Source organism: Mustelus asterias, chromosome 12 (assembly GCF_964213995.1).
Source record: "Mustelus asterias chromosome 12, sMusAst1.hap1.1, whole genome shotgun sequence".
NCBI classification, from domain to species: domain Eukaryota; kingdom Metazoa; phylum Chordata; class Chondrichthyes; order Carcharhiniformes; family Triakidae; genus Mustelus; species Mustelus asterias.
The window spans coordinates 90,225,941-90,238,445 of record NC_135812.1 but is presented as its reverse complement, the minus strand read 5'-3'; the positions used below and the strand labels follow the sequence as shown (position 1 = coordinate 90,238,445).

Sequence of the window (12,505 nt, the reverse complement as noted above, 5' to 3'; positions counted from 1 at the left end):
AAATTAATTTACGAGATGTGGGCATTGCTGGCTAGGCCAGTATTTATTGACCATCCTTAGTTGCCTTTCAGAAGCTGCTAGTGAGCTGCCTTCTTGAACCACTGCAGTCCCAGTGGTGTAGGTGCACCCATGGAGGGAGTGCCAGGATTTTGATCCAGTGACTGTGAAGGAACGCGATATATTTCCAAATCAGGTGAGGACTTGGAAGGGAACCTCCAGGTGGTGGTGTTCCCAGGTATCTGCTACTCTTGTTCTTCTAGTCATGGGTTTGGAAGGTGCTATCTAAGAAACCTTGAGTTCCTGCAATGCATCTTGTAGATGGTACACGTGGCTGCCACTGTGCATTGGTGGTGGACAAAGTGAATGTTGGTGGATGGGGTGTCAATCAAATGGGCTGCTTTGTCCTGGATGGTATAGAGCTTCTTGAATGTTGTTGGAGCTGCACCCATCCAGGCATGTGGAGAGTATTCCGTTACACTCCTTGTAGATGATGGACAGGCTTTGGGGAGCTGAGTTACTCACTGCAGGATTTCTAGCCTTTGACCTGCTCTTGAAGCCACAGTATTTTTTTATGGCTGGTGCAGGTCAGCTTTTGGTTATTTGTGACCCTCAGAATGTGTTATAGTAGGGAATTTAATTATGGTAATGCCATTGAATGTCAAGGGGTGGTGGTTAGATTCTGTCTTGTTATATATGGTCATTGTCTGGTACTTGTGTGGCACCCATGTTACTTGCCACTTCTGAGTCCAAGCCTCGATATTGTCCCAGGACTTGCTGCATTTGGACATGAACTGCTTCAGGATCTGAGGAGTCATGAATGATACTGAACATTCTGCAATCATCAGTGAACATTCCACTTCTGAGCTTCTGATGAAACAGCTGATGATGGTTGAGCCTAGGACACGACCCTGGTGAACTCCAGCAGTAATGTCCTGGAACTGAGATGACTGACCACCAATAACCACAACCATCTTCCCTTTGTGCCAGGCATGACTCCAACCATCGGAGAGTTTTCCTCCTGATTCCCGGGTGAAATTCCGAGTCATTGTCTATCCTTTCACAATTGTAAATCATTTATGTGCTGAACAAAATTTGAAGTGTTTGATAATTTGAGTGAAGCCCCAGAAATGACACAGCAAAGTGACAATTTACAGACAAAAAAAAATGGAGTTGTCAGTATTAAGTGGAGATGACTATTTTTTGACACTAGTGTACTGCCTGAGAAGTAGAAACCTCAATTAGTGTCGTCACCTGGCTGGTTATGAATGGGACAGGCCAATTTTGTTCTACATGAGTGTTCATAACTTTCTAGGATGCATACTGGCATTTGAAACCAGGGCGAGCAAGGAAATCTCCGTTGGCCTCAGGCAGGATTTTATGATCTCACCCGAGGGAGGTCGTAAAATCCCGCCCTCTGACTTATAAAGCAGCCATTCTGTTTTCCCATTCATTTGTCTGTTCTGATGTGGAAGAATTAGGGATGAATTTAACTCCCACCATCCAATGGCAGAGTGGCGTTCGCAGAGCTAAGATGGCAGAGGGTCAACCAACTGCCCCTTCTGCTCCCCTAGCATTTTAACTTGGACCTCCACAGAGTGGCCCAAACACCGGACCGTGTCAGGTGGGAACACCATTAATTGATGCAAATTAGGGTCCAATCATGCATGGCGGGCCCGTTGTAATGTTAAAGGTGAAGTGGGCATTTCATTTGTTAACCTGCTGGTCAATTGTGCCCACTGTTGTGCTGACCTCTGAGACAGAGCAAGCAGCTCACTGGCAGCATATTGTTGAATACCTGCCATAAAAATGGACTGGGCCTCCTGCCAGAAGGATCCAGCGCCTGGCATGCACACCGCATTGGTCGAATGCCCAACAACCAAAGTTGACCCCGTTACGGTTTAAGGGCTATCTGGTTTCCAATAAATTTTCATCACTGCAAAGCAAAAAACAGAACTTGAGCCAAGATCCCATTTATATGTTTGTAATTAACAAAGTGCGATAGCCCCATATATATATATATAATATTGCACTAGGTAGGCACTGAAATTCAGCTGTGGACTTCCCTGTTGAAGTGCCAGCGTCACACCTCGAAATAGGAGAAGGTCTCAAAGCAAGATGAGATGAACAGGGTGATTTCTTCACCCTCTCCTGGTACAGTATTCATCTGATGAGCTGGTGCTCCATCTATTGGCTCAGACAAGAAATGAACCCGTCAGACTTGAGCAGCAAAATCAAGTAGTTTCAAGAAAGCTCCACACCTCATAAGTCTGAACGACTGGGGAGCCAGGCTACTGAGATGGGTAAAACTGTGCTGTTTTAAAACATTGCTAAGAATCAGTCAACAGTAGTGCATTTTCCGAAATAGTTGAGGGTGGCACAAGAAACAAAAGTTATATCTAACACTTCAACAGAGGGTGTTCTTTTTAAATGCAAGGGGAAGTTCTTTCTGTCCTCGCCGTTTTCTCTCCTTTGGGTTCGGAGAGGGAGCAAATGGCCAGTTACCTGGTCGGCACACTGCTGTTTATGAAGTCAAACTCATCGCCCACATCATCCTCAATTACATCGGCATCTCCATGTTGTTGCAAACATTTCCGGACTGCCTGCAGGGTGGTCTGCAGCCGCCTGTCTAATGCAAGCAAATGAGGCTCTGTCAAAACTGGACTGAGAGCGTCGTGAAGCAAGGACTCCCGCATAATGTCGCTCAGTCGATAATCCGGCTGTGATAATAGCTCCAAACGCAAGAGTGTTGACTTCTTTATTCTATAAAGTAGACAGTACAACCATTAGGATCTCCAGCTGAAAGCACATTGGACTGGATTATGCATTAAGAATAGTTACAGTTAAGGAGCAAGTCGGACAGCAACTTCTGGCGGGGAATTTTCCCATCCCGCCCGCCCGCCACGGGAATTGTAATGGGCAGGGGCGGAAAATGGAAAGGTCCGTTGACCTCGGGCAGGATTTTATGGTTTGGGGGCGAGCGTGGCTGGGAGATCCCGCCCCAAGGTATCTGTGCAGCAATCTGGAAGTTTCTGTCTGGGTTTTCCAGCTCCTATACAAACTTCACTACCTGGATGCCTCACTGAGAGATTTGGCATTCTAAGCACATATAGAGACTACAGTGTCGCTGTATCCACTCACTCATTATCTACTAAACATGCCAGAAAAAGTTAGGGCTAATCCCTTCAAGTGTAAATGAATTTTTAACAGGGTGATAAGTCCTAATTACAGCCGTCAACCTCTCTGGCACTGAAAATGCAAATGTTACAAGAGTTTGCGGCCCCTCTCTCCTTCAGATTTTAATCATTGCTGAAGATCTTTTAAAAATTCAATTCGTCCTCGTGCTTCATCAGCATACACAGGGTAAAAAAATGAGCAGCGGGACCATTACCTGCACAGATGGTCTCACTGCTAAATTGGCATGGTTTCATACTCATTTTAGGACTGAGACACAGGCACAACACTGACTAATGTGGCACAGTGGTTAGCACTGCTGTTGTAGGGACCCAGTTTTGATTCCCAGCCTGGGTCACTGTCTATGTGGAGTCTGCATGTTCTCCCCTTGTCTGTGTGGGTTTCCTCCGGGTGCTCCGGTTTCTTCCCACAGTCCAAAAGACATGCTGGTTAGGTGCACTGGCCATGCTAAATTGTCCTTCAGTGAACCTGGACAGGCGCCAGAGTGTGGCAACCAGAGGATTTTCACAGTAACGTCACTGCAATGACAATGTAAGCCTACTTGTGAGATGAATAAAATAAATAAATAATTTTGAACCCATTTCTCTTCATCTATTTGATGCCATGCTGACAGTGTGGGATTACCTGCAGCACTGAATCAGGGGGGCAAGGATGGAGAGTTCATCGTGTGAATGCTTCCCAAACCTAAGAAAAAGAAAGAAATTGTTGAGGTTGGCAAGAGAGCATTGTCATTCAGATGTGCATATCAGGATGAAGTACAAACAGAAATGTAATCAAAGTTGGTATACCTAATGTCTGTATGGGACTCCCAGGTAATCCTGCAATGCATCCCTTAGACCATTATCAACCAAAATTTGACACTGAGCAACAGCAAACATTACTGGGATAGCTGGCAAAAAGCTTGGTTAAAGTGGGCTATTTCACGATGCTAAGATGCTGTATAAATGTCAAGATGTCATTGTAGAAATAATGACAAAGTAAGTCTGTCACAGCAAAGAAGTGACAACAGCAACTGTTGTTCGCAGCAGGGCAGAATTCGCAAAAAAAAGTCTATAAATTTCACTATAAATGAGTGACGTGATTTTAGCTTGGGTTTACTGTGACTTACCAAATTTTCTGTTAATATGAGCAAAAGCAAGAAATGACAAGGATGATAAACCAATGACTGAAACTGAAGGCCGTGGAAATTTCACTGGTATCTAAAACAATGATCAAAGCTGAACCAGTCACCTTGGACAGGGGCAGAAACATTGAGCATGACATATTTTTCGATCAGAAGTGCCACTTTCTACATTATAAAAAAAATACACGTTGCTATTGCTATGTTGGCTGTTCTGAGATCATTACAGAAGCCACAACTCAGGGGTGGCACAGTGGTTAGCGTGCAAGGAACCTGGGTTTGATTGCCAGCTTGGTTCACTGACTGCGCAGAGTCTGCACATTCTCCCCATGTCTGGCCAGGTGGTCCATCTGACGAAGGAGCAGCGCTCCGAAAGCTAATGGCATTTGCTACCAAATAAACCTGTTGGACTTTAACCTGGTGTTGTTAAAACTCTTACTCGGTCATAGAAGCCATGATGTGCGGGTTAGGTTGATTGGCCATGATAAAATTGCCCCTTAGTTTCCTGAGATGCGTAGGTTAGAGGGATTAGTGGATAAAATATGTAGGGATATGGGGGTAGGACCTGGGTGGGATTGTGGTCGGTGCAGACTCGATGGGCCGAATGGCCTCTTTCTGCACTGTAGGGTTCTATGATCCTATGTAGAGATGCCGGCGTTCGACTGGGTAAGAAGTCTCACAACACCAGGTTAAAGTCCAACAGGTTTATTTGGTAGCAAAAGCCACTAGCTTTCGAAGTGCTGCTCCTTCATCAGGTGAGTGGGATTTCAGTTCACAAACAGGGCATATAAAGACACAAACTCAATTTACAAAATAATGGTTGGAATGCGAGTCTTTACAGGTAATCAAGTCTTAAAGGTACAGACAATGTGAGTGGAGAGAGGGTTAAAGAGATGTGTATTGTCTCCAGCCAGGACAGTTAGTGAGATTTTGCAAGCCCAGGCAAGTCATGGAAGTTACAGATAGTGTGACATGAACCCAAGATCCCAGTTGAGGCCGTCCTCATGTATGTGGAACTTGGCTCTCGTGTGTCATGAAGGCCGCCTTGGAGAACGCTTACCCGAAGATCGGAGACCGAATGCCCGTGATCGCTGAAGTGTTCCCCAACAGGAAGAGAACTCTCTTGCCTGCTGATTGTCGAGCGGTGTTCATTCATCCATTGTTGTAGAGTCTGCATGATCTCCCCAATGTACCATGCTTCGGGACATCCTTTCCTGCAGCATATCAGGGAGACAACGTTGGCCGAGTTGCAAGTGTATGTACCATGTACCTGGTGGATGGTGTTCTCACGTGAGATGATGGCCTCCGTGTCAATGATCCAGCATGTCTTGCAGAGGTTGCTGTGGCAGGGTTGTGTGGTGTCGTGGTCACTGTTCTCCTGAAGGCTGGGTAGTTTGCTGCGGACAATGGTCTGTTTGAGGTTGTGCGGTTGTTTGAAGGCAAGAAGTGGGGGTGTGGGGATGGCCTTGGCGAAATGTTCGTCTTCATCAATAACATGTTGAAGGCTCTGGAGAAGATGTCGTAGTTTCTCCACTCTGGGGAAATACTGGACGACGAAGGGTACTCTGTCCACCGTGTCCCGTGTTTGTCTTCTGAGGAGGTCGGTGCGGTTTTTTGCTGTGGCGCGTTGGAACTGTCGATCAATGAGTTGGGCGCCATATCCTGTTCTTATGAGGGCATCTTTCAGCGTCTGGAGGTGTCTGTTGTGATCTTCTTCATCTGAGCAGATCCTGTGTATACAGGATCTGTAGGGGATGGCTTCCTTAACGTGTTTAGGGTGGAAGCTGGAGAAGTGGAGTATTGTGAGGTTATCTGTGGACTTGCGGTACAGTGAAGTGCTGAGGTGACCGTCCTTGATGGAGATGCGTGTGTCCAAGAATGCAACCGATTCCAGAGAGTAGTCCATGGTGAGTCTGATGGTGGAATGGAACTGGGCCAACGTTGTCTGCCTGATACGCTGCAGGAAAGGATGTCCCGAGGCATGGTACATTGGGGAGACCATGCAGACGCTACGACAACGGATGAATGAACACCGCTCGATAATCGCCAGGCAAGAGTGTTCTCTTCCTGTTGGAGAATACTTCTGCGGTCACGGGCATTCGGCCTCTGATCTTCGGGTAAGCGTTCTCCAAGGCAGCCTTCATGACACACGACAGCGCAGAGTCGTTGAGCAGAGACTGATAGCCAAGTTCCGCACACATGAGGACGGCCTCAACCGGGATCTTGGGTTTATGTCACACTATCTGTAACCCCCATGACTTGCCTGGGCTTGCAAAATCTCACTAACTGTCCTGGCTGGAGACAAATCACATCTCTTTAGCCTGTGCTTAACCCTCTCTCCACTCACATTGTCTGTACCTTTAAGACTTGATTACCTGTAAAGACTCGCATTCCAACCATTATTTTGTAAATTGAGTTTGTGTCTTTATATGCCCTGTTTGTGAACTGAAATCCCACTCACCTGATGAAGGAGCAGCGCTTCGAAAGCTAGTGGTTTTTGCTACCAAATAAACCTGTTGGACTTTAACTTGGTGTTGTGAGACTTCTTACTCGGTCAAAGAAGACAGAGGGTAGCAGTGGAAGGGTGTGTTTCTGAATGGAGGGCTGTGACAAGTGTCGTTCCTCAGGGATCAGTGCTGGGCCCTTTGCTGTTCATAATATATATATATATAAATGATTTAGAGGAAAATATAACTGGTTTGATTAGTAAGTTTGCGGACGACACAAAGGTTGGTGGATTTGCGGGTAGCGATGAGGACCATCAAAGGATACTGCAGGTTGTAGATCGGTTGGAGGCTTGGGCGGAGAGATGGCAGATGGAGTTTAATCTGGACAAATGTGAGGTAATGCATTTTGGAAGGTCTAATACAGACAGGAAATATGCAGTAAATGGCAGAACCCTTAAGAGCATTGATAGGCAGAGGAATCTGGGTGTACCGGTACACAGGTCACTGAAGGTGGCTACGCAGGTGCAGAAGGTAGTCAAGAAGGCATGCGGCATGCTTGCCTTCATCGGCCGGGGCATTGAGTTTAAAAATTGGCAAGTCATCTTGCAGCTTTATGGAACCTTAGTTAGGCCGCACTTGGAATATAGTGTTCAATTCTGGTCGCCACACTACCAGAAGGATGTGGAGACTTTGAAGAGGGTACAGAAAAGATTTACCAGGATGTTGCCTGGTATGGAAGGCATTAGCTATGAGGAGAGGTTGGAGAAACTTGGTTTGTTCTCACTGGAACAATGGAGGTTGAGGGGCGACCTGATAGAGGTCTACAAGATTATGAGGGGCATGGACAGAATGGATAGTCAGAAGCTTTTTCCCAGGGTGGAAGAGTCAATTACTAGGGGGCATAGGCTTAAGGTGTGAGGGGCAAGGTTTAAAGGAGATGTACGAGGCAAGTTTTTTTACCCAGAGGGTGGTGGGTGCCTGGAACTCGTTGGCGGGGGAGGCAGATACAATAGTGAGTTTTAAGGGGTGTCTGGATAAATACATGAATATGATGGGAATAGAGGGATATGGTCCCCAGAAGGCTAGCTGGTGTTAGTTCAAATCGGGCAACATGGTTGGTGCAGGCTTGAAGGGCCGAAGGGCCTGTTCCTGTGCTGTAATTTTCTTCGTTCGTTGTCTGTGTGGGTTTCCTCCGGGTGCTCAGGTTTCCTCCTACAGTTCGAAAGACATGCTAGTTAGGTGCATTGGCCATGCCACATTCTCCCTCAGTGAACCCAAACAGGTGCTGGAGTGTGGCGACTCGGGGATTTTCACAGTGACTTTATTGCAGTGTTAATGTAAGCCGACTTGTGACACTATTAAATTAAGCTAAAACTAAAATCCAGTAACAATAGGTTCTCTGGAGATGATGGAAATTTGCAAAGCTTTGCCAGCTTTGCATCTCCAAGTGGCAGGTTTTTCCACAGAGTCTGAAATACTTTTTGTCTCTTCTGCACATTAAAGAAACATATGCACTGGATTCTCACCACAAAAATCACTTCTAGTACATTAGAAAGCTAGCCCAGACTAGTTATAACTCCAGACAGGCTGCCTTCTCATTTCATACACACCTTTTGGAAATGGTGACAGTGGACTGCTGACTTCATATCACCTTAATATTCTGTAGACTTACTTCTAACCACTAAGACTGCCGGGGGGTGTTCGGTTCAGACTGGACTGGGATTTCTCACCATTCCCTGCCTATGTTGTTTGCAATCCCGCTCACCAACAGCCTTTGTACTACGACAACTTCCCTTTCATATTCTTGAGAAAATTATTTCCAAAGTGCAACGTCAAAACGACTGCAGATACCGGCTCCTTGCCAAGCCTGCCAATTTCCAATCCTCCCCTACACCTGAGGTTAGCTGTCAGAAATCAGCAGGGAAAACCCATCTTCCGCTGGAGGAAGAGAACAGCTGCCACAATAATGGTCAAAACAAGGAAGCGGCCTTTAACGGTGCACTGGCAATAACATTTCTAAAATGTTTCCTACTGCGTAGTTATAGCCGCTTTATCAATGAGTAGGGCTCCAGCTTTGTGCTTCCTCTGCACTTAGACCATCTTGAATATTTTTTTAAAATTCCCAGTGCTAATCTGCAGTTCACAGCTGGAGCAGATGTTCCTACCCTTCCGCCCTTTGCTGCATATGGTAAGAAATTAAACAACTGAAATCATTCCTTTTACAATCTGAATCCAAAGAGGAGCAGAAAGAACGTGGTTAGTTGTCATAACACACGAATCAGAACATTTCTCCTCTTGGCCAAATACGCCATTATTGAAATGGAGTTTCCACAGAATTTGAACTATTATAAAATCAGTTCATATTTGGGCAGGATTCAGTAAAATGGGAATATAAGAAATATATAGCAATTCACCAAAGATCCTTAGGAAGCACCTTCCAAACCCACAACCACTTCCATCTAGAAGGCCAAGGGCAGCAGATACATGGGAACACCACCAGCGGTAAATTCCCCTCCAAGCCACTCACCATCCTGACTTAGAAATATGTCACCATTCCTTTGCAGTCGCTGGGTCAACATCCTGGAATTCCCTCCCGAATGGCATTGTGGGTCAACCCGCAGCAGGTGGACTGCAGTGATTCAAGAAGATGTTTAACAACACCAGGTTAAAGTCCAACAGGTTTATTTGGTAGCAAAAGCCACACAAGCTTTCGGAGCTCCAAGCCCCTTCTTCAGGCTTGGAGCTCCGAAAGCTTGTGTGGCTTTTGCTACCAAATAAACCTGTTGGACTTTAACCTGGTGTTGTTAAACTTCTTACTGTGTTTACCCCAGTCCAACGCCAGCATCTCCACATCGTGATTCAAGAAGGCAGCTCACCACCACCTTCTCAACGGCAACTAGGGATGGGCAATAAATGCTGGCCAACCAGTGACGCCCATGTCCCACGAATGAATAAAAGAAAAATATGGGAAATGGTGACTGCCAATATAGAACAGAATGGGGGAGAATTTCCGAGAAACCTCCTGGTCTTCTGTTGTCACTCTGGCAGCAACAGAACACCTCCTCTGGACACACCTTTTATTTCTTTGCTTGTTCCATTACTATCATCCTTTTTGCCAATTAACCTCTGGTGCCTCCCACCCTATCACAGACATTTTCCCTTTTGTTCTTGTTTTTGCACCACCCCCATCCCAACTTCTTTCGTAGCCTCTTCACTCACTTCAAACATGAGACATTTCCAACTTATGAAAAGTGATTAACCTGAAACGTTAACTCACTTTCTCTCTCCACCACAAATGCTTCCTGACCTACTGTTAATATGTTTGATTTCCAACAAGTGCAGAATTTTTCTCTTGGCTTCTGTTTTCTTTATTCATTTGAGGGAGGTGGGCATTGCTGCCCAGGCTAGCATTTATTACTCATTCCTAATTGCCCTCGAGAAGGTGGTGGTGAGCTGTCTTTTTGAACTGCTGCAATATAGGTACACCCACAGTCCTGGTAGGGAGGGAGTTCCTGAATTTTGACCTGAACACAGACTTGAACACACCCTTGTATGTTTTGATTTTGGATTTGGTTTGTCAGGATATGATCGCGAGCCACGGAACGCTTCCTGAGTTCAGCAAGTATAAATGCTGATTATTCCATGGATTGAGAATGTTCTGACATGTTGTATGAGCTGTTTGTTAAACAGGAACATCCATTCAACTGAAAGGAATGAATCGCAATGGATGAGGATGAGGTGACAATAAGAAGCCTGATTGTAGTCTCACACTCTCATCCTATTCTGTATGGGTTTATACCACCAAAGAAATCAAAATCTTAAAATAAAGTTTAAGTATATTTATTAGTGTCACAAATAGGCTTGAGTTAACACCGCAATGAAGTTTCTGTGAAAATCCCCTCGTCATCACATTCCGGCACCTGTACACGGAGGCAGAATTTAGCATGGCCAAAGGAACCTAGTAAGAGTTTTAACAACACCAGGTTAAAGTCCAACAGGTTTATTTGGTAGCAAATGCCATTAGCTTTCGGAGATATCTGCAGATATCCACTCCATCTGACGAAGGAGCAGCGCTCCGAAAGCTAATGGCATTTGCTACCAAATAAATCTGTTGGACTTTAACCTGGTGTTGTTATAACTCTTACTGTGTTTACCCCAGTCCAACGCCGGCATCTCCTCATCAAAGGAACCTAACCAGTCTTTCGGACTGTGGGAAGAAACCAGAGCACCCGGAGGAAACCCGTGTAGACACGGGGAGAATGAGAATGCGCAGACTCTGCACAGACAGTGACCCGAGCCGGGAATCGAACCCGGGTCCCTGGTACTGTGAGGCAGCACTGTGCCACTTAAAAGAAAAGTTATTAATATTTGTTCTGCATTCATAATGTTAGCAACACTATGTATAAACTGTACAAATCTGTTACCCTCTGGCATTGTCAAAGTGGATGATAAAACCATCTTTCCCAAACTTGGTGAAAACCTCAAAGTGATGTCGATCCATATTTCCTGTAAATAAATTTAGAAACATTGGAATTAGCAGCTGAAAATTTCACGAGGCCTGGTTTCACATTGAATGATTCTCTATTTTAAAATTCACTCTTAGTCGAGTACAGTTGGCTGCTGTAGTTCTTAATGAGCTTGGCAATTCATGATCCGAATAAAATGTAATTAATTGTGAATATTAATCATTGTATCTTTCCTGGATCCACTACATTTCCTGGCACTGTCTATCCAGTGATCTCATTAAATGCATTTAAAACCTTCAGGAGCTTACTTCAGTCACTGGAAAGAAAATAGTCTGAATTTTCACTCGTGGGTCAGGAACGCAGAGTCGGGATAATTCCCGGCTCTACAAATCCAACCCGGAAAAAGTGCCCTGGAATTTCCAATTTTCATTCGGGGGGGGGGGTGCTAGTTGAAATGGGAGTTGTGGTGGGTGGCACTGGAAATGGTGTGGAGGAGGCACAGGGGTTGCCAAGCATGGAGGTAGGCTGGGCACGAAGGTCCATCTCACTGCTGTGGAGTTTGTCCCAGCTGTGAAAAAACGAATGAAACAAAATAAAAGAGGCCCTGTGACACTGCCCGCTCACACACTCCCCATCCCCACACACTCCCCATCCCCACACACTCCCCATCCCCACACACTCCCCATCCCCACACACTCCCCATCCCCACACACTCCCCATCCCCACACACTCCCCATCCCCACACACTCCCCATCCCCACACACTCCCCATCCCCACACACTCCCCATCCCCACACACTCCCCATCCCCACACACGCCCCATCCCCACACACGCCCCATCCCCACACACGCCCCATCCCCACACACGCCCCATCCCCACACACGCCCCATCCCCACACACGCCCCATCCCCACACACGCCCCATCCCCACACACGCCCCATCCCCACACACGCCCCATCCCCACACACGCCCCATCCCCACACACTCCCCATCCCCACACACTCCCCATCCCCACACACTCCCCATCCCCACACACTCCCCATCCCCACACACTCCCCATCCCCACACACTCCCCATGCTCACACACTCCCCATGCTCACACACTCCCTCATCCCCACACACTCCCTCATCCCCACACACTCCCTCATCCCCACACACTCCCTCATCCCCACACACTCCCTCATCCCCACACACTCCCTCATCCCCACACACTCCCTCATCCCCACACACTCCCTCATCCCCACACACTCCCTCATCCCCACACACTCCCTCATCCCCAC

The 12,505-nt window shown here is 46.5% G+C and overlaps 1 protein-coding gene across 2 annotated transcripts in view; it reads right to left on the bottom strand.

Moving 5' to 3' along the window:
• Positions 1–6: 6 nt before the first annotated feature.
• fam20a (FAM20A golgi associated secretory pathway pseudokinase) overlaps positions 7–12,505 on the bottom strand; it is a 68,286-nt gene continuing 55,787 nt past the window's right edge. The window contains exons 9-11 of one of the 2 annotated variants that reach the window (XM_078225606.1): positions 11,184–11,265; positions 3,817–3,876; positions 7–2,760 (exon numbers count right to left, since the gene is read on the bottom strand). In XM_078225606.1, coding sequence (XP_078081732.1) covers positions 2,499–2,760; positions 3,817–3,876; positions 11,184–11,265 — 404 coding nt within the window. In that variant the 3' untranslated portion in view covers positions 7–2,498. The remainder of the gene's footprint in view (positions 2,761–3,816; positions 3,877–11,183; positions 11,266–12,505) is intronic. The other variant, XM_078225607.1, reaches the window with a different exon arrangement.